A 22,049-nucleotide genomic window follows, 5' to 3' on the forward strand; every position below is an offset into this window, starting at 1 on the left:
GCCCAGTGCCCCCAGTGGCAACATCTACTAAGGGCTGAGTCAGAAACTCATCCCCAGCCTTTGTTGTCGTGGACAACTCTCTGCGGAGCGGAGGAGAGCCCATACATTCTGGGAGTCCTTTCCCTCTCTTCTTCTACCCCTGGTAGTACCTTGTGGTCCCTTCAACAGCATTCTGGGGGGAGAGGAATAAGGGAATGCTGGGAAGGTGGGGCCTCTCCGAAGTATGGGGATAAAATCCCCAGAGAAACTTGGACATGTAATTCTCATGGACCTGAGGCCCGACGGAGCCAGAAGCCTCGGGAGTCAAGGAGGAAGAAGAGATGATGGGGGTGGGGAAGGAATCCACAATTGTGTCTGTGACCTCCAACTAATAAAGAACTGATTTTGTCCTTTCCTTGTCGTCTGAGAATTATGTTACCGGTGGGACAGTGACAAGTGGTTGAGCGGCTGGGTGTTGGGGAAGGGAGGCAGCCATGAGAATCAGAAGCAATGCACATGGTGGGCATTTCAGGGTCTTTGAGACCTGGAGGAAGGGCAGAGATGGGGGAGGCTGACACCGTCATCATGGGGATCCAGCAGTACTTCGCTTCCTCTCTGTTGCCTCTAAAGAGAGTGCTGATCATTGGGGTAGGATGGGGTGGGGTGGGGAGGGGGCAAGCGGATCCTGGGGCTGAGCCAGCCCCTTGCAAGAGGGACAGAGTCTATACTGGTTGGTTACAAGTGAGGACAGGACAGTAGGAGAGCGGGAAAGGGGAAAGGCCTAGGACCCAGAAGGGCTATGACTCCCTGCACCCCACCGCCCCCACTCCTTACCCAACACCTGCCCACTTATGGCCTGGGGCTACATAAGCATCCACACCCACTAGGGGGTGCTATTTCTCCTTCCCTCCTCCCCACCCCGCCTCACTGCAAAGCCCCAGAGGAAATAAAACGAATGAGGCTCACGGACAGAAAGGAAACTTTGGGGTTAAGAGACACCTTAGAGGACATCTAATTCAAACTCATTTTCCTCAATTTATAAATGAGGAAACTAAGGTCTAGAGGGGGAGTGTCCCTCAGGGGCCGCCGTTCCCCCAGGGAACCCAAGGGCCTCTTCACTCCCGTTCTGCACCATGCCATAATGTTTCTGCAAACACACAGACACACGTGTGTACACCAACACAAACACACAGGTACATACACATACGTTGGCACGCTTATACAGTGGCCCATTAATACACACACTGACATACTCATACATACACAAACACAGCCCCTTCCCTCTTTTCCTGGTGACACCGACATTAATTAGTCAGAATCACCCACTCTGAGAAAGCCCACCTCAACCGGCTGTGGTCTGTTCCCCAGAATGCCACATGAGGGCGCATGGAAAGGGGGGTTACCTATGGAGAAGAGCTGCTCCCATTATAGTGGATACTGTTCTAGATCCCAAGGAACCCCTATGCTGATGGGAACCCCACAACCCAGTCCACGTGCGTGCCCACTCTCCCGCCAGACCACTACATTCCGCATAAGGGTAGGAATGTATTCCCGGGTCCCTTACCCACAGCGACTTCTCACTAGTGAGGGTGGACAGCAGAAAGGAGGGGAGACTTCCTGGAAGTTGGAGGTAAAAGAGGGAAGAACTGAAGAGGATGTGGGCTTTCTCCAAGAAACTTGTGGGATCTAGAGAGACGGAGCTGTGAAGGATTCTGGATCTTTGTTTCTCCCTCTCTCTGTCTCTCTATTTCTATTTCCATTTTTCTGTTAGTTTCTCAGTCTCTTTTCTGCCTTTCCATTTTTCTCCCCCTCCCTTTCCCTCTCCCTCTTCCTCTTCCTCTACCTTCCCTCCCCGTGTCTCTCTCTCTGTGTCTCTGTGTGTCTCTCTCTCCCCCTCTCTGTCTCTGTCTGTCTCTCTCTCTGCCTCTCTCTCTATCTCTCTCTGTCTCTGTCTCTCTGTCTTTCTCTCTGTCTCTCTATTTCTCTCTCTCTCTCTCTCTCCTCCCTCCCTCCCCTCTGTCTCCTCCTCCTCTCTTTCTCTCTTTCCCTCCTCCCTCATTCTTTCTTGCCTTCTCTATCTCCTTCTGTCTTTCTATTCCTCTCACTGCTGTCTCTCAGACCTCTCTGCTACCAGGGAGGAGGGAAGGCGTAGGTATGTGGTTGCATTCCAATCCCTTTCTCGTCCCATCCCATCCCATCCCATCCCTTTCTCTCAGTGTGCTCTGGAAGCGGTAGTGTGAATGTGTGTTGTATGTGTCCTACCTAGGCAGCAGATCCCAGGAGGAACGGACTACCCAGTCCCCCAGTCGCCGACCCTGCCTGTCTATCCTGCCTACCATTGCAGCGCCATCACCATGGAAACCAGCAGCTGGCTTTCTATTGGCTGGCTGGTGAGGAGGGGAGGAGTGGGGGGAGGGGAGCATTCTTTATCCCCCTATCTCCATGCACACCCCAGTGCTTGGACCCTCTTCCATACCAAGGACCTTGAGGCACAGGGAGCGGTTGGGGAACTCAGGATTTCTTAGAGCTGAACCATTGACTTCTAAGGGAGAGACTATGAGGCAGGCGGCACATCGTCCCAGGCCTCCTTAGGACCCAGAAGAGCCACAGAACAGAGCAGAGACAGATAGGGAGGGAGAAGGGGGCCGGGCAGGCAACCAGCGTCACCCCCGCCCCCAGCCCAAAACAGAGCCTGGTCTGTGCTGTGGAGAAGGGATTGAAGCCTATTCAGCGGATGGCCAGATAGACCCAAAGATACTGCACCATATACATAGAAGGGGACACATGAGCATATAGAGGCACTGTCATACAGAGACATTGACACACATGCAAATACAATTAATGATAGCGATACCCATCTACTAAACCACACCAGCAAGACACACACTCACAGACACAGACACACACACACACAAAGACACCCCCTCCCACATACACTCCCCCAACATCTCCTGCCACTGATCCACGCACGGAGATCCATGCTTTCATCTGGTGAAACTGTCTCTGGCCTCCTCACATTGCCCCCACAGGGACACCCTCTTTCGCTCACACACGGAGACTGGCGCACACTCACACACAAACCCCAGCTTCAATTCCAGCAGCTCGGCTTGTCTTTGTAGGCAGGAAAGATCTCTCGCTGCCGACCTTGGACGGAGTGCGTGGAGCCAGGAGACTGACCAGAGGAGAGGTCCTGGCCCAACATGACCCTACGCTGTGCCCTCATTTGGCAGGGTGATGCCCCTGGTCTTTGGCCCTGGGGTCCTGCAGTGCCACAGAGGATCTGAGCTCCCCCCCTCCCCATCAAGGGAGAAAGGGGAGCAAGGAGCAATGGAACCACAGGCATTGCCCGGCTGGCCTGGCTGGGCCCCGAACCCAGGGGATGTGCCAGGGAGCACAGCTCCAATGTGGGGTGATGCCCTGGTGGCTTTGGAGGCTGAAGAGCTGGACCCTGGGGAGAACCTAGAGCCAGGGGAGTCTGGGAGCCCTGGACAGATGGAGGACACTCCATCTGGAGGGGAAGAGGCTGTGTCGCCCAAAGCAAACAGCCTCCTGAGTGCCACCCAGCTCCCAGAGAGCCCTGGATCCAACAGGAGGAGGCTACAGTGTTGGGACCCAGAGGATTCCCTCCAGGTAAGAAGGTTGTTTGGAGGGGCTGGCTTGTAGGGAGTAGAGAGGGTGAGGATTTGGGGGCCCTAGCTGATGCCATTTCAGTTTCAGCACATGGCATTAGCCAGAGCTGCAGCCCCACTGCGTCTCCTTCTCCCTCCCTGTCTGGGAGCCTGGTTCTGCATCTGTCATTCCTTCTCTGCCTTAGGCCCTATCTCTCTGGGTCTCTGTCAGTCTAGCTCTGTGCCTGACTAGGTGACACTATCTGCCCATCTTTGCCTGTCTCCTTGTCTTGATGTCCATCTGTCTCTCTGGGTCTGACATTTTCCCTGACTGGTGCTGTCTGCCTCTGCCTCATTCTATCTTTCTTTGCAACCCTCACATTCCCTAGGCTTGCTGCCTCCTTCTCCTTAGGGGTGCTTAGCTCTTGAAGGGAGGGAGAAGAAAGTGGGAGGGAAGCTTAGAGGGAATAAGTCTTGGGGTGGGGGATGGAGTATAGGGAGGCAGTAGGAGATGGGGCAGATATAACAGGAGGCAGAGAAGGCCATGGAGTCTGGGACTGGGGGCATCACTTCTGGGGAACAGCCAGGCAGCTGGGAGAAAGGGTTAGAATTGGTAGAAAATCCTAGCAGTGTGGAGAGAGGGAGAATTGAGAGAGCCATGAAAACGATAAGGGCCAGAGTCCCCATGCCCACCCCAATCTCCCAGTTTTTGCCTCAAAGTGGGACTTTCCTGGGAGAGTGGAAGTGAGCCTGGGACAATGGTAGCAGGAAGGGCCCAGGGTCAAATGGTGCCAGTGTGAGCCAGGAGGGTAGGGCATACTAAGGCAAACCTCCTTCTCTTCCCGTTTGTTCCCCTTTTGAACTTTCTTGAGAGGTCAAGGTTCTTGGGGAAAGGACCTCCTCCTCACTCTTGTCTTCTGATTCTCTTCAGACTCCATGACAGGAGTTCTTAACCATTTTTTCTGTCATGGACCCCTTTGGTAGTCAGTCTGGTAAAGCCTATGGGCCCCTTCTCAGAATCATGTTTTGAAATAATTGAAAGAAATGCTGAATTTCAGTTGGAGATTAATGAAAATAAGATACATTTTTTCCCAATCCTAGTTCACAGACCTCTCACCTAGAGATCTATCCATAGACCCCAGGTTAAGAACTCTTGCTCAACAAGTAAAAGGTGGTGGTGGTGTTTGGAATGGGGAGCAACCTGGCTGTTGAGAAGGGAGGGCTCCCAATGAGGCCTGCATGCCTTCTTCTTTCCCTGTCAGAACTGGTTGGACTCAGGTTGTGGGGTGAGGCCTAACATGGAACTGCTAAGGGCTCTAGGTGAAATGCAACGTCGATGTGCCATCCTGAAGGAGGAGAACCAACAGCTGGTGAGAGGTTGGAGGAACCTGAGCATGGGGCAGCATTGCGGAGGAAGCAAAAAGCTTTAAGGTGGGAGTGGGTGGTGGAGGTAGAGGGTGGGAAATCAGGAATAGGAACTAGATGTTCTGACTTTTTAGTTCCCATCCCTTGCCAGTTCCCTTTGGAGAGAGAGGTATCTTCCCCCTTTCAAACACCAAGGCCTAGAGAGGGTGAGCTGTTGACTCCAAGCCCCACAGAGCCTTGGGGCTGGAGGTAGGAAAACCAGGGGAATAGTATAGGGGTTAGTTGGCAGGGCTGGATGCTATGAGACCTCTCCATTCTACTAAATCTTGGGTCTACTCCCAGCGAAAAAGCAGCTTCCCTGAGACAGAGGAGAAGGTGAGGAGGTTGAAGAGGAAGAATGCAGAACTGGCAGTCATTGCCAAACGGCTAGAAGAGAGGGCCCACAAGCTCCAGGAGGCCAACCTGCTCATGGTGAGGGCTAGAGTCTGGGGGGATGAGACACCTGAGGGCTGCGGAGCTGGGGGATTGGAAGACCGAGGGACTATGGGATGAGGGAATGAGACAGTGGATGTCTGGGAAACTGGTAATACAAGTGGTCTTGATTGGAAGCTGACAGGAAAACCCAGGAATTGGGAGCCTCTGGGAAACTAGATAAACACAGAAAATGAGAAGTGGCAAAGTGGAACAGTGATAAAATCTAGGAGGCTGTAGTTTCAGAGGACTGGGAGTTCTGGGGTATGGCCTAAGGAGTCAAAGATAATCCCTTCCCCTGAGCAAAGCTTGGAAGTAGGCTGCCCAGATTCTCATTTGAGCTGACTCTGATGTGGAGGCCTGCTGAGTACTCCTGGGTATGCGTGTGTATTTGTGTGAGGGGGCACCCATCAGTGTGGCAGCCCTATTTTAGCTGTTCTAGCTTCCCAGCTGTTCCCAGGCTTAACTATTGCTTCATTAACTCTTTCAATCCCACTCAGTATGAGGGGAAAGCCCTCCGCCTTAACGGGAACCTGAATGCTATCCTGTGAAGAGTGTCTGTGGCCCACATATCACAGTCCAAGAAGAATTCACCCTGGGGGAGCCAGTGGGGGCAGGCCTCTGCCTAAACCAAAACTTCTGGGTTCTCATATTGCCTCTACTCTTTCCCCTATTTGAGGGTGGAGAGCGGTAAGCACCGGGACAAGGGAGAGAAGGAGCCAGATTTTAACAAGAAAACTCTTGGCCTCTGGACAGGTGAATGCTCCCATGCCCCGTCCGGGTGCTGGCCTGGAGCTGGCCAGGAAGGCCCTGGCTGGTCAAAGAGCCCGTGACCTCAGTGAGACAGCTAGTGCCCTCCTGGCCAAGGACAAGCAGATCGCTCACCTGCAGAGGCAGTGCCAGGAGCTTCAAGCACGACTCAGCTCTGAGGGCAAGGTATGGTGGGCATGTGTAGGGTGGGCGCAGAGCAGACCCTACTCCCTGGTTGGTCCTTCATCCCTTTTACTCTCCTGTCCCCACCAAGAGGTTTCTTCTTGTTCCCTTAATGCCACTCAGGGCCTACCTTATAATTAGAATGCTGATGAGATGCTAATGAGTTGCAAGGGTTGGCAGAAGATGGAGAATTCTGGGGAGTGGGTTCTCCCAGCCACAGCCCAGGTGGGAGGGGAGAAAAAGAGGGCCCTGAGCCATGGGGGATAAATGAGCCACACTCCTGGGGGGTTGGCAAGCACCAAATTTGCCGGATGAATGGACATAAACATAGGCATGTATGTGCTTTGCAGATGCCTGTATATGAATGTGTCAATGTAGCTGTAAAGACATGTACATGCAAACAAATGCATGTGTCTGGGACCGATATGTGTGTGTGTAATATATATATTTCTATATGGATGTGTGGGAAGCTATGTGTAGATGTAAACCTATGGACATACCTATTCCTTACTGGGCAGAATCCTGTACCCCCTGCCAAGCTTTCCTGTCTTATATAGCTTGTGAAAAGGGGAGTGGGGTTCACAGCTGTGAGAAGCTTTCCTGAGCCTAGGGGAGGAGTGTCAGATGAATAGACATGCCTGAAGAAGGAGGTCAGAGCCTCTGGTTATGGGTATGACTGGGATAGGATGAGGAATCCTGGACTGGGATGTCTGGAAACTGGAATAGAGCTCAGGGGAAATGAGGGTTTGGAGGGTGGGGGGTGGGCAAGACCTGAGACCTGGTCTGATCACTCTCCTGATGGTGTCTGGATTCTGTGTGGCAGGAAGGCCCCCAATGGCTGAATGTGTGGGACTTTGACCGGCTTCTTCGGGAGTCCCAGCAGGAGGTTCTGAGGCTGCAGCGGCAGATCGCCCTGAGGAATCTGCAAGAGGTCCCCCTGACAGGGTCCCCCAGTCCCCTGGACACTACTGTGCTGCCCCCTGCCCCTGGGGCCCCTGGGGAGGTGAGAACCCTGAGCAGCAGGCAGATCCTGGGGGGGGGGTGTCAATGAGGCTCTCCATCTCCTCAGGTAGGGAGATCAGATGGAGGAAGAGGAGAACCGTAGGATCCTGCCAGCCTCCATCTCTACCCTGTGCCCCCTAGCCTCCCACATTGGAGGTATGAAGAGATGAGATCAGCTGAGGGGCCAGAGGAAATAGAGGAGGATTACAAAGCAGGGCAGAGTAGCATGCCCCAGTTCAGCAACGGCCCCCATCCCCTCCAGTCCATGTTCAATTTCCTCAAAGGACTCTAGTTTTCATCCTCTGACATCTTCCCTGCCTCTCTGTAGTCCAGTCTTGCAATTTTCCAACCTCCCTGGTCCAGCTAGATCCCTCTTTTTCTATCATGCCCTTCCTAGTTACCCCCAGGTAATCCTCCGGTGAGTCCCCTGCTGCTGTCCCCAAGCTAGGAGGAGAAGTTCCAGGCATCCTCCAGCCTAGATTCTCTGTCCAGCCACGGCTAGAGGCTGAGATGTGTTCATCCCCAACCTTCCAGCAGCTGAGCTGAATTGTACCAGCCAGGCCTCTGTCCTCCTTCCTCCTCCCTCTTCCCCCCAGCTGAGTGGTATAGCCCAGTAAATCCCTCTGGTTGCCGTGGCAGCCGCTCTCTGGGCTGAGCCCGCTGCCTGGGACGCTTCCTCCGGCACCAGTGGCCTGGCTCCCCACAGTTGCCCAGGCATCTTTGGCTTTAGTGCCCTGAGGGGCATTTGCCCCGTGCCCCATCCTGTCCTCAGTCCCAGCTCCAGGTAGGAGCCGATCTCCCAGGATCAATGATGCCAGCTCTCCCGCAGAGTCAGGATGGTGTGGGGCAAGTCCAGCTGTGTAGGGCAGAGGGCTGGGCAGGAGCTGAGGGGGAGGGATGGGGATAGGGAATGAGTTGGAGAGGTTAGAGACACCTTGAGGGAGCTAGAGGAGGGCCTGAGCCCTGTATCAGATTCTGACCCTTCTTAGAAACTTGACGGTTTTCCCTGCCCTCACATCCCACAGGAGCTGAGGGGCAAGAAAGGGACGTAGTGAGGAGCACAAGCTTTGGGGACCTGGTGGGAGCTGAGGAGAGGAGAGGTGGCAGGTTCCCAAAAGAACCAGCGCTGTTTACCCTCACTCCCTTCTTATCGAGTTAGACTTGGTACATCATTAACCCCGTGGTGACCAAGCTGGATGAGGAGAGAATAGCTGCTTAAGGCTCAGATTGGAGTATCTGTAGCTTTTCCCCAGCTTTTCACTCCCTGGGTGTTTGATTTGGGCTGGACCTGTTCCCTGGGGAAGTAGAGAAGTGGTCCCGAGTGAGGGGAGATCTGACTCAGGAAGGGAGGCGGCGTTGGGGGGGTGGGTACTGGTGGTGGTGGGAAGCAATGGTTGGAAAGTGCCTTGGATAGAGTGTGGGACCTGGGCTCAGAAAGACCCGAACTTGAATCCTGATTCAGACACTTACTAGCTGTGTGACCCTGGGCAAGTTACTTAACTCCTGTCTGCCTCAGTTTACTCATCTGTAAAATGGGGATGATAACAGCCCCTCCGTCTCAGGATTGCTGTGAGGATCAGATGAAATAATAGACGTGAAGCACTTTGCAAACCTTCAAGTGCTACACAGACGGTAGCTGTTTTTATTCATTGATCCTTCTCTATGCTGAGTCTGGGTGATCTGCCTTCCTCAGTTCTGAAAGGGTCCCAAAGCCTTGACATGGCGGATGAATCATCCTCCAGATTCTCTGCTGTCTGCTGAAGGGCACTCAGGAGAGGACAGAATCCTATTTAATACAGGTTAGCGGGTGGGGACAAGGGAAAATAGCTAAAATGGGAAACGGTGGCCTGGATAGCAAGAATGGTCTCTCAGGACCCAAAGTACTTGTTAGGATCTCAAAGCACTCATGCCTCCCATTTGCCCCAGGAGACAGAGTAGGGCATCCCATCCGGGAGAGATGGGGAATATAGGGTAACTGTCTCATTGAAGGTCACACAGCCAGTAATGGATGAAACCTAGGAGAGGATACAGACTTTCTTCCCTTTTTCCAACCCCAAATGGTGACCTCATGCTGCCTGTGAGGTCTGGTCAGAACCTTCCAGGTTCAGGATGGACATGGGCAGGGCAGACTGGTTAAAGGACCAGTCCGTTCTGCAGGGAGGGTCAAATTCTTTTGGCCATTTCCAGGCAGTGCCCTTGGCTAGACTCCAGGATGACGTGGATATCCTACCAGAGGGGGTCTCATTAGCAGAGCCAGAAAGCCAGCAGAGGGTCAAGCAATTGGTGAGCTTTGTGGGACCCTTGTGAACTTTGGGGGTGACTCGTGTCAGATCTAGTCATACTGATTTTTTTTGAGGCGTTGGGAGCAGAATTCTGGCTTTATATTTCCTTGGTTCTCCCTCACTTGGGGTTGGGGATTTAGAGAGGCACCTGTAGTAGTGGATAGAGAGAACCAGAATTCTGATCCTGGGTGCTGTGTCCTGCTTCTGACATACTGACTCCATGATCTTTGATAATCGCTTCACATCTCACGGTCTGTGAGAGCTTATCTATTTATCTAAGTGATGACATAGTGATATGGGGTCCATTGTGGCTTCTGGAACCTTGTCCTTACCTCTCATACTTTTTCTTGGCTATGGCAACATGGGTGCCCACAGTCATCTAAAGCAGGGCCCAAAGGGGACAGCTGTATCTTCATCCTATCAGAATTTTAGCAAGAGAGACTCAGCTCTCATCCATTGGAGAGTCTTGTGTGGCCAACCTTCTCTGAGCCCCACTTTGTGGCCTTTGCCATCTCCTTTTTCTACCTAAAGAAATGACCTCAGGCAGATAGGACCAGCATTGAAGGCCATTCTCTAGTCCCAGGCTTAGATCATTCACTATGCCTGGTGGCAGAGGTGGGCAAAGAAATTCATTACCCCAGTTAAACTGAGGCATGGTCCTGTTAGGTAGTAAGGGGAACATCAAGGAGAGTTCAAGTTCATTTATTTATTATTTTGGTAGGGGACAATATATAGTTTATTCGTTAAAAGTCATGAGTTATCAATCAGTGTCAGGAAGGGAGCTTCCACACTAGGAGTTCCTTACCAGGTCTAGACCCTATTTCTCCCCATCCCCTCTTCCTCCCCCAAAAAGAAACAGCTGAATTCATTGCTAAGTTGGTGTCCGAGGACCTGGGTTCAAATTGTTACAGATTTGAGCTGGGCTATGCTGCTTACTTACCTGTGTGACCTTGGGGAAATTATTCAACTTTGCTACGCCTCAGTTTCCATATATATAAAAGAGATGAGTAGATTCCAAGACTTTTAAAGTTATTTCTAACTGCAAACATCCTATGATGCTCTTTGAGAGAGACAGCTTGGCATATTGGAATAGGTGATGGCCTTAGAGTGAGGAGACCTGAGTTCAAATGCTGCCTCAGACTCCCAGTAGTTGTGTGAGCATGGGCAAATTACCTGGCTTCTCCATACCTCAGTTTCCTCACCTGCAAAATGAGAGTGATGAGATTCCAAAACAATATTCTTAAAACTCAGTTCTGACTGCATTACTCTCCTTCTTAAGGAACTCCACTGGCTCCTTTTTGCCTTTAGGATAATAAGGCAAAATCACTCCCAAGTTTGACATTAGAATCCATCACACTCTGGCCCCTGTCTTTCCAGACTGATTTTACATTAAGGTGATGCTATTTCTACCATGTTCCTCACAGGGTTGTTGTGAGGGAAGTGTTTGGCAAAGCTTAAATTGCTGTAAAAGTCCACATTTAATGATAATAGCCAGAATTCTAAATGGGCTAACTGCAATTGTAGAATTGGTAAGTACAACCATATGCAGTTATCCCTTCCATATCATGGGGGTCAGGGGTGCGGCACCCCCACAATCTGGAAAATCTGCATAAAATTTTTGGCTCTTCCCCTCATACCAAAGAAGAATTCTGAATTATTGTGGTATTAAGAGATAAAATACATTGATGCTGTACATATTTTATGCGTTTCTGAATTTCTAAACTTTTTTCTGTGTCATCTGCTGGCCTGTGTATGCCATCTGTGGCTTCTGCTAAATTCCCCCCCAAATTCCCATTTAATTTCTTATGCCAACCCACAATTATATTGAAACCACTATGGGGAAAGTTGTGATGTGGAAAGGATAACTGTAGTACCTGGGCTGGCTGAAGTAGGTGTAGATTCTCCAAGGCAAGATACTGGTTGAGAGAAAAGGGACCATGATGGAAACTCTCTTTATGGACATATAAGTTTCATTTATCCCAGGAATTCTCAACCTTTTCTGTGTCATGGACCTTCATGGCCATCTGGTGAAGCCTATGGGCCCCCCAGAACCATGTTTTGTCATCTACATTCATAACTGAAGGAAATGCTAAATGTCAGTTACAGGTTAGTGAAAATAAAGATATAATGGACCTCCTGGAATCTACCCATTGATCCTAGGCTAAGAACCCCATTTTACCTATATTCTGAGCATCTAATGACCTTAGGATCTTTCAATGTTGGCAAGAGTCTTCATAGTTTACACACAACAACTCACACAGGTTTTCTTTGAAAACAGAAGTGTGTTTATTTATCGAGACTGGTCTTGTGATTTCCCTGCCTATAAGGAGCTCCAGGTGAGGAACTCCCTCTACCAAAGCAGATCAGCAACTACTCTCCAATGTAGAGTCTGAGAGAGTTGTCCCGGGTGGGCCCTGGGAGGTTAAGTGATTTGTTGAGTCATGTAGCCGGTATGTGTCAGAGGTGGTACTTGAACAAAGGATCAGAGCTTTGAGGCTACTGTAAATTTATTAAACAGAGGGAATAAAAATATACGCTGCTCATATTGGGGAAATTTTAGGCAAGTATGCAAACCATTGTTCTCCAAGATGAGACTTAGATCTTTTTCTTCACTTTAATAACTTCTAATAGCAAATGAAGCAGACCTCAGATTGAAAGAAGATGGAGACAAAGACAGATGAACAGGACTCACCAGATGGAGAGAACACACACACACACACACACACACATTATATTGGGACAGATGTGGATGCTATAGATGGCTGCCAAAGTACCTTGGGGAAGACAAAGGATAAGGACTGGGTCTGTTATTTTCTTGGTATAGGGAATGTGTTGGAGCAAATTCCTTCCACCAATACAGGTCTTGGACAGTTGCCTAGGGCCCTGAGAGGTTAAGTGATGGAGAGAGGGTCATTCAGCCAGTACGTGTCAATAGCAGCTGGACTGGAATCCATGTCTTACTGGCTTCCAGTTTGCCTCTTTAAGCACTATACTGTAATGTCTCTCAGCAGAACAGATGGCAAAGCAAGAAGGATCTACATCCAAGGGCCCCTCTAGCTCATTCTTGCTGAGGTGTTTTGGAGATCCTGATTAGAGGGGAGGAAAACATCAAGAGACTTTCTAGGCCTTAGAAAAAGTGAGAAAATGCTGAGAAAGTGAAAGGCTGTGTTGGGGGGTAGGAGGAAGGGAAGAAGACAGGGAAAATATTTTATGGACTCTTCTCTGGGGGGGGAGGAGGAAGAGGAGGAGGAGACAGGGAGAGAGAGAGAGAGAGAGAGAGAGAGAGAGAGAGAGAAGAGAAGAGAGAGGAAAGGAGAAAGACAGAGACAGAGGTAGAGAGACAGAGATAAGGAGAGAGGAAACAAAAATCACACATGAACTTGTCCACCCCAAAACAAGAAATAGCAACAAAGACAGAGGAGGAAAGAAATAAACCCACTAAAACATTAAATCATCCTTTTCAAAACAAGAAACATCAGCAAAAGAGAGGAAACTGATTCTGTTCAACATATGTGTATGTTTTAGACTTACAGAAAACATAGATATATGTCATTGTCATTTTACTGTAGTAGAGATGTATACAAGAGTTCTTGGCAGAGACCATCTCTTTCAGGTACAGTCTATCTGGCCTGGACAATGTGTTACTTCCCTACATGCTCATTAGCTGTACAAAAGATCATTATAGAGCACATGGGTATCTTCCAGAAGAATTTGCATTTAGTTTGGAAAAGGACATGGGACAGGGTTGAACAATATGTCTGCTGTGGATTCTAATTTGTCAAATTCATGGTCTGGGAATAGACTGATCTCAAAGAGATTGTTTTTTCCCCCTCCCTGGTCCTAGTTTCTTTTAAAATTGCTTTAATTCTAGGAAAAGCTTGGTTCTAAAGTCATCAGTTTGTGCATTGTGTCTTCATAGGAACCAAAGGGTAAAATAGGCCTAGGGTTAATTAGGTGAAGGCAGCTCATTTCAAGGTAGGAGGAACAACAGAGTTTTCAGTAAAGTCCAACTGTTGCCTTCAGGGGCCTGCTTTTCCACAGCTTTTATGGATATTCGAGAGTTTGAATTAGATGGCCCTTGATATCCCCTGTAAGCCTTGATTTGTGGTCCTCTATCCATCTGGCATAGGCCAATAGTCATATATGCCACTTGGAGCCGTTATCATGGCTTCTGAGGAAGGCAGCACGGGAATATTGGATTGAGGGGCGGCCTTAAAACCAGGAAGAGCTGGGTTCAGATCTTGCCTCTGACTCATGCTGACTCTGGGCATATTGCTTAACGTCTTAGTGACTCAGGCAACTCTCTGTAAGAGGCAGAGCAGGAGCTGGTCTGAATTAGTAGAGGGTATTCTTAATGGGAAAAAACCCACAGGTCTAAATAATAACAAAATGTTTTTCCTGAGCATATTAGTAAGTAGTCTGCTAATAAGAGAGAAGAAACCTGAGCTCTCAGGCCTCCACTCAAGTGGAGTGCTTCTTTATACTTTCCCAACTCAGAGTAGTAGGAGGTAGAACCAACCCTATGCTAACAGGGGGTAGTATACTCTCATGGGGACACTAACCTGGGCTTTGTTCCCATTATCCCCAGGGATAGGCCAATGTAGAGAGTGGGTCAGGGTGGTATCAGGACCTCAATGTTTCAGAATATTCAGCCAAAGCAGAGGTGGCCGGGGCTAGTGGTGAGCAGAGAGGAAAGTGGCAGTTGTCTGAGATCCTCAGGGTGAGATGTTTCCGGGTGTTGCTGACAGTAGAGCCAGATGGAAGCCCATTTCTGATTTCCACAGGAATTAGAACTTGGCAAGAAACGGAAGAAATGGGAGACCCTTGAGCATGAAGTGAGGAAGAAACAGAGACGATGTGAGGAGTTGGTGAGCAGGACAACAAGGCGGGGCAGTGTGTCCTAGCTAGCATGTAGGGACGAGTGTTTCCTAGTGGGATCCAAAGAGTTCATCTCATCGATCCCCTTGCTTCTGGGTTAAGACTGTCCCTAAACCAACTTAGGCCTTTGCATTTGGAATCAGGAGTCTGGGTTTGAGTCTTGCATCTCTGGACTTCAGTTCCCTTCCTTTCAGGCCTTCCAGGGGATGAATGTGTGTACGGGGAAGAGTGGGGTGGAGAGGAATGACTGGGAACAGGGAGAGAGGGGCCTCCACTCTAGAGAGGGTAGGATCCAAAGAGCTCATTAATGAGAGTAGGCAGACTTGGGTGTAAACGTGTTGGGGGTGGGGGTGGAGGGCTAGAAGACTCAGCAGGTGGGCATGATTCTCTGCCTTGTGATCCCCAGAATTCCTTCACTTCTACTAGGAACTCCAGCTTCGAAAGGCGCAGAGTGAGAATGCCCGACTGGTGGAGGAGAACTCTAGGCTCAGTGGCAGAGCCTCAGGGAAGGAGGAGGTACCAGCCTGACTTAGGGGGAGCTGGGTAGGCCTAGGCATCTTTCTCCTCCCTCTCCATGCCTCCCCTAGGCCAGGCTGTTGGGCCTTGGGTGGAGAATAAAGCTGGGGTGTCGGGAGAGTTGGGTGGTTATAGAAGCTATCACTTCTCTTCTGATCAGCCCAGGAGATAGAGACCCCTATGTAGACAACAGCTCCCAACCTCCCCTATCCCTAGACTCCTAGCTCCACTGAGGGTTTAAGTTCTCCCCTCCTTCCAGGTGGAATCTGAGAATGCAGAGCTGAGGGGCCAGCTCCAGGGGGTGACAGAAGAGAGGGACTCAGCCCTTCGAAGGAGCCAGGGACTCCAGAGCAAGCTGGAGAGCCTAGAGCAGGTGCTGAAGGTAAGTTGGGGAACATGATAGGGAGCAGAAATACAGGGGATGGGGATAGTAGGAAGGGGAGAACTGGGGAATAGGAGGAGTGTTGGTGTGCAGGGGATTTGAGAGGATGCTGGTAGACTTTTTGTAGGAGGAAGAAAGCATGGGGTAGAACTGAAGGGGATTAAGGACTGGCAAAGATAGCAGAGTAGGAGGAAGCAGTATTACAGTTTCATCTGAACTGGTCAAAGGAGGATAGAAAACATACACACACATACACACACACACACACACACACACACACACGTTTGGTGTAAAATGGAGTCAACTCAGAGAAACAGAGAGACAGGAGAGGGGGAAAATAAGAGGGAGACATATTTAAGGAAAGATTAGTCATAATAAAAAAAAACTTTAGAAAAAGGTTTTAAAATCAGGTTTTAAAAGTAAAAAATAAAAGACAGTAAGAAGCTGTGAATGGATGGGAGGAAGAGAAGAGGTAGGGCACAAACATGAAAGCAGATTACATAAAGAATAGAACTCATTCTTCTCTTGCCACCCTCTTCTTTATCAAGGTGGGGGGATGGTGATGGTAAGAGAGAAGAGAGTACAAGACAACAGGATGGAGATAAATAGCACAATGAATGAGTAGAACTGTGAATGTGAATGGGATGAACTAACCCATAAAATGGAAGAAGATGGCAGACTGGATTAGAAAGCATAATCCAATGAGATGCTGTTAAGAAACACACCGTAAACAGATTCACAAAGGTTTAAAATAAGGTGCTGGAACAAAAAAATCTATTTTGCTTCAGTTTAACTAGAAAAACAAACCAGAGCATAGGACTAGGGGCCAATGGGGACAAACTCAATCACTGGGGGCTCTGTGTGTTGCAGCATATGCGAGAGGTGGCCCAGAGGAGGCAGCAGCTGGAATTGGAGCATGAGCAGGCCCGGATAGGTTTGCAGGAAAAGCAGGAAGAGGTCCTGAGGCTTCAGCAGGTAGGGAGAGGGGCCTCTGTGATGGAGACTGAGGCTAGGCTGAGTAGCACCATCCACGAAGGAGGGAATGAGGTAGAGTCTAGGTACCTAAATAAGGAAGGAGAGAGCTAGAATGGGGTGGGAGGGAAGGAAACAGTGTGAGATTGGGCTAGAGGGTTTTGATGTATTTCCCCCATCAAGAAAAGGGGAAAGGGCAATTATCTTCTTCTGCACCAACCCTAGGTCCCTAAGAAGAATCTTACCCTTGGGGATGGGGTTAATATAGGTAAAGTTGGGGTCCAGGACCTACCCTGGTTATTTGATTCCAGGCCCTCCCATCTGCTCTATCTGTGGGTGATACTAATTTCCTTTAGACTATCCCTCTTCTTCCTCCCCTCGCTCCCCCTTCCCCCTTCCCCCCTCCCCCTTCTTGACTCCCTCTCTCTTTTCCAACTGTTTCCACTCTCCCCCACCCTGTGCTTCCTCTCCCCTTCGTTCCCCCCCCCCTCCATTCTCCTCCTCTCTTCCCTTTACCTTGCTCCCTGTTCCCCAGTACCTCTATAACCTGTGACTCCTGCCCACAGGCCCAGGCCCAGGCCAAGAGAGAACATGAAGGGGCTGTGCAGCTCTTGGAGGTAATGGGAGTCTCAGAGACTGTTGCTGGGAGTGTAGGGTATGGGCAGGGAGGATTGTGGGAACTCCCTGGTAGGCTACTGACCTCAGGCAGACCATCAGCTCTAGGAAAGAATGTTTCTGTCCCCTGGGGCCTGAGGCAGGGGACCAGAAACAGAGCCACACTGCCTGATATTTGTGGGGAGTTGTATTGGTGGGTGGAGGAAGGGTTCCTCAGGACCATGAATCAGTCACCTTGAGTGGGAGGCTGGAGATGGATGCCGGCTCACACCCGGAGGAGGAGAGAGCTCTGCCTGCCCCACCTGAGCTGCCTCCTTCTGGTTGGTTCAAAACCACCTTGGAGGAGGGCTCCCAGCCAGAAGCTGCCTCCCCTTAGGGCTAGGTTTCTCCATCTGCCCTCACAGGTGCTACCCTTACCTCTGGGCATCTCCTTTCCTTTCAGGCTCTGCTCTCTCAGTCCTGGAATCACAGTGCAGCTGGTTTCTTTCCCTGTCCCCTTCCCTCTCTCCCTTCTTCCCCTTCTCCCCCTTCTCTTCCTGCCCCATGGGGCTTTAATAAGCAAACACGTGGGCCAGAGGGGTTCTAACCTCTCTGCTCTTTTCTTTACTGCCACAGTCTACCCTGGATTCCATGCAGGTATGCCCTTCTCTTGCCTGTGGGCTCCCACTTTACCCTGTAAACCTCCCCTATTCAACTCGCCACAAGCTGACTTTGAGCATGCTCTCTCCCATCCAGGGTTCAGAGAAAACAGGTCATCACAGTAGCCAGAGGTGGGGGTGGGATTACATAAATCCCAGAGTCAGTTGACTCATCCTCTTCCCTATCTGGAGAAGAGTCCACTTGGTCCCACCCTATTCCCTCCCCAAATCCTCCCTCAACCTCCCCCCACCCCAAACCCACGACATCCTGTTTCTCAAAGCTCTGGTTGTCAGAAAGTTCATCAATGATGTCTTGATACTGGACTTGGAAGCAGATCTTGGTAGGGGGTGTGCTATGTATTGGAAGGTGTGTTGGACTGGGAGTCAGGAGATCCGGGTTCTAACCCTAGTTCTTTGTCTTTTCATCTGTAAAATGAGGAAATTGCTCTAAATGGTCTCTCTGATTCCTTCTAGTTCCAAAGGTCTTGATTCTATGCTACAGGCTATAGGCCAGTGGCCCTCCTAGGGAAGACTTAGGAGTAGTGTTTGGTTTATTATTATCTTTATGAGTCATCTTGAAGATGGAATTCCCCACCCCCACCTCTAGGTCTCCAGTCTCCCCCTCCCCTTTACCTCTCTGTGGTAGGGGATTTGGGTCAGTGACAGTGGGAAGGTGAGAAGAAATGGAGCTGAGAAAAATCCAGAATTGACACTGATTGGGGTGGGGCAGAGGCTAGGAAGATGGAAACAATTTCATTTTACCTTGGAAAAGGCTTACAAGCAGCAGTATAGGCTTGCTGGGTGTACGCAGAGTATATACAAACGTATGCACAGAGCACCATGACGGTTTCCTAGGGTAGGGACACTGGAATTGTGAGTAGAGGTGCCATAAGATCTTGAGATCAAAAGTCTAGGCCTAGAAGGGCCTTAGAGATCATGAAGTCCAACTTCCTCATTTTACAGGCGATGAAAATGAGGCCCAGAGAGGTTAAGTGCTCAAGGCCATATAAGTAGGATTTGAAGCAAGGTTCTCTGACTCCAGGGTCAATGCTCTTCCTTGCCCTCCTCACTGTACCATTCTACTAAGAGAAGAAAAATCCCCCAGATTCTACCCCCAGTCTTCATTCCCTGGCACCTGACACTGATTCAGGGCCCAATAGAGACTGAGAAAGGGAAGTGACATTTAACTCTTTGAGGCATGCTGTTGGGAAGGGATGTGGTCTTAACCCTGTGGGAGAGGAGAAAAGAAAAGGAAGGGGTATTCCTCCTTGGGGGAAGGGGGACAGAGGCTGCCCTCCCCCTCTGGGGATTGGGGGCTCATGACCTCTGCTTCCCAGGCCCGGGTGAGGGAGCTGGAGGAGCAGTGCCGCAGCCAGACCGAACGCTTCAGTCTCTTGGCTCAGGAGCTCCAGGCCTTTCGAATGCATCCAGGCCCCTTGGATTTGCTTAGCTCAACGCTGGGTACTAGCAGTGCTGAACTGCCTCCTGCTCCTTGCTGCTGCTCTACCCCACAGCCCTGCAGGGGGCCTAGCCCCAAAGGTACGGGATGGGAATCATGGCGCCAACAACCAGATCTCCTATTTCTGGAATGTTTGAGCCTGTGTGGCACAGTAGTTAGAGGGCTGACTTCAGGTCAAGAAGACTTGGGTTCAAATCCTGCCTCTTGACATATAATGGCTGTCTGACTCTGGGCAAGACTCAGGGCTTTAGGCAACTCTGTGAGACTATAAATTGCTGCAGAGAAGGTGCTGACCTACACTGGAAGAGGGATTCCCCTTACCCAGTGTTCCCTACACCAGTGACATCACAGGTCCCTTCACCCTCCTTCAGGGTTACTCTCTTTACAACAGCCCTATGAGGAGATAATGCAGTGATCATTCTACCCGTTGCAAAGAAGAAGAAGCTGAGACTCAGGGCAGATGAGACTTGGCCTCTATCACAGGCACAAACCTCTCGCTTGATCTTTTGCAATAGCCCTGGAAGGGATGAAGACCCTGTTGCACAAGGGGACTTATGGAGTTTGTAGTGTGTGTGGGCTGGTAACTTGCTCAAAGTCACTACTGGGAATTAAAGAGGAATTACTGGATGAACAGGCAGCTTGGTGGGGCTAGACCACTCCCTCCCCTCCCCCAGTAAATATGGCAGGGAGAAAGGGCAGGAGAATTTGGATCGGGAGCAGAGGCTCTGTAGGCAGCCTGGGAGTTCTGGTAGGTGCTCAGGCCACAGGGAAGCTGTGAACACCCAATTCTTACCTGACTACACTCCCTGAAGGGAAAGTGTTGGGGAGGACAGGCTATCTTCTTCCCTCCAGGCCCTTAGGAGCTCATCTCACTGCTCTTTAGGGTTGCTGTGAAGCGGGAGCCACCTTCTTGGATGGGAGCCCCACGGTGTGGAGGGACAGTGGCCTGTCAGCCACTTTCCTTCCCTGTCTCAGATCTCCTATCTCTCCTCCAGATGTGGATGTTCTGCCAGCCTCTCCCAGGCACGGTGCCCCACGGGCTCCAGATGTGGTTTCTGTTGCTCACTCTGGGGCCCCACGAAGGACTTCCAAGAAAGCAGAGTCTCTTTCCAACTCTTCCCGCTCAGAATCCATTCACAACAGCCCCAAGTCTTGTCCTACGCCAGAGGTCAGTATTCACCCTGCCCCAACTTGATGTACAGGAGAGAGAGTTTAGCCTGGCTAGCTTAGCCTGGTATTCCAGCCATAGTTCTGGGAAGAAGCGAGTGGGGGCTCTCATGATCACACTTCTTCTAGGGATCCCTTGTACTGTAGGTTGCTGCACTGATGGAGGGCTGGGGAAAAATCTGGCTGGGCAAAGGACAGGGGACAGAACTCTGCCAGCTACCTCCTCAGGGTATAGGAGATGAGCTGAACATAGCTCCCTGTCCTCAGAGGTTGGATTGTAGCCTTGCCTCTTGCCCTGGTCCTTGGGGGACCCCCTGAGACCTCAGGGGACCAGACTGTATGGAGACATTTTGGCGCCAAGAACACTTGCAGAGAGACTATTAATAAGACTAGCTATGGGTATAGAGGCATTTCCCTGCTCCTAGGACCAGAGGAGGTGCAAAGCTAGCTCTGGGATGGAGATGACACCTAAGCTTCTGGCCTCCTAGTTCTGAGCTCCATACTTCTACCCTGTTGGAGAGTGCATGTTCAGGTCATCTTCAGTGTCCCTGCCTGTTCATTCCACTTGCTGCTCCCTTTGTCATCCCAACATACAATCCTTTTTCCTTCAGGGTTTTTAGTTAGCAGATGAAATTTTCCCAGGTATCAATCTGGTATTGATCAGATGCGGGGAGGGGTGTGTGTGTGTGTGTGTGTGTGTGTGTGTGTGTGTGTGTGTGTGTTAATATCTCATTGTGTAATGGTGGAGATTATGGAGTCATGGCGAGCCAAAATCACTTCTCCCCTGGCTGGGCTTCCTGCTTCATCAAATCTGTCCAAGGTCCACCCAGCCCTATGTTGCACAGACTGGGAAATACTGTATAACTCCCACTGCGTCTCTTGTCAATATCCAACCTCTCACTTCCACCCTTTCGCCTTTGAGCCAGATTCTTTAAAATCGGGTTTATAACCTGGGGTCCATGGACCTCCGCCTTACCCCACATACACACAAGGGGTCTGTGGATAGACTGGGGTGGGGGGGGGCGGTATCTGTGAAAAAAAGTTGCATTTTTATTTTTAGTAGCCTGTAATTAGGGTTTCTCAACCTGGAGTCCGTGAATTTTTTAAAAGTATATTTTATAATTATTTCAGTATGATTGATTTCCTTTGATATCCTGTGTATTTTATTTTATGCATTTAAAAATATTCTGAAAAGGGATCTATAGGTTCACTAGACTCCCAAAAGGGGTCCATGATACAAAATAAGTTAAGAATCCTTTAGAGTAGGGTGACCCTTTAGGTCACATTTAAATTCCACACCCAAATTTCCGATGAAAATTTGTTCCCAAATCAGGTCTTCCTCCTGTTATCTCCAATCCTACCTTATTATCCCACACCCTCATCCTCGATTCAGTTTTCTCTATTCTCGTGCTACCAGCTTGGTCTAGTTCCTTATCACCTCCCCGCCCGCGCCCCCCCCCCCCCCCCCCTCCGCCCGGGTATTATACTAGCCTCCTAACTGGGCTCCCTTCCTCAAGTCCCTCCCTTTTCTAATTCATCTCCTACACAGATGCCAAAGTGATATTCCTAAAACCACAGGTCTGACGTGGCCTTCCCCCACTCAGCATACTTCTTTTTACCTCCAGTATCACATATAAAATGTCATTGGGCATTTAAAGCCCTTCATGACCTGGATCCACCCTATTTCCAGCCGAATATTACTCACCTTCATGTACTCTACAGTTTAGCCAAACTGTCTCTGCTGTTCTTCACACATGGCATGCCTTTGCACACCCATCTTTT

At 50.1% G+C, this 22,049-nt stretch overlaps 1 protein-coding gene across 1 annotated transcript in view; it reads left to right on the plus strand.

Annotated features, from left to right (window-relative positions):
* The first annotated feature begins 3,213 nt into the window (after positions 1-3,213).
* TSPOAP1 (TSPO associated protein 1) overlaps positions 3,214-22,049 on the plus strand; it is a 41,573-nt gene continuing 22,737 nt past the window's right edge. The window contains exons 1-14 of the mRNA XM_036755880.1: positions 3,214-3,609; positions 4,850-4,957; positions 5,295-5,423; positions 6,180-6,359; positions 7,180-7,359; positions 9,546-9,641; positions 14,425-14,508; positions 14,945-15,034; positions 15,294-15,416; positions 16,287-16,391; positions 16,955-17,005; positions 17,619-17,639; positions 18,979-19,180; positions 20,096-20,268. Of these exons, the coding sequence (XP_036611775.1) occupies positions 3,214-3,609; positions 4,850-4,957; positions 5,295-5,423; positions 6,180-6,359; positions 7,180-7,359; positions 9,546-9,641; positions 14,425-14,508; positions 14,945-15,034; positions 15,294-15,416; positions 16,287-16,391; positions 16,955-17,005; positions 17,619-17,639; positions 18,979-19,180; positions 20,096-20,268 (1,938 nt within the window). The remainder of the gene's footprint in view (positions 3,610-4,849; positions 4,958-5,294; positions 5,424-6,179; positions 6,360-7,179; positions 7,360-9,545; positions 9,642-14,424; positions 14,509-14,944; positions 15,035-15,293; positions 15,417-16,286; positions 16,392-16,954; positions 17,006-17,618; positions 17,640-18,978; positions 19,181-20,095; positions 20,269-22,049) is intronic.

The sequence above is a fragment of the Trichosurus vulpecula genome, chromosome 4, assembly GCF_011100635.1.
Source record: "Trichosurus vulpecula isolate mTriVul1 chromosome 4, mTriVul1.pri, whole genome shotgun sequence".
NCBI classification, from domain to species: Eukaryota; Metazoa; Chordata; class Mammalia; order Diprotodontia; family Phalangeridae; genus Trichosurus; species Trichosurus vulpecula.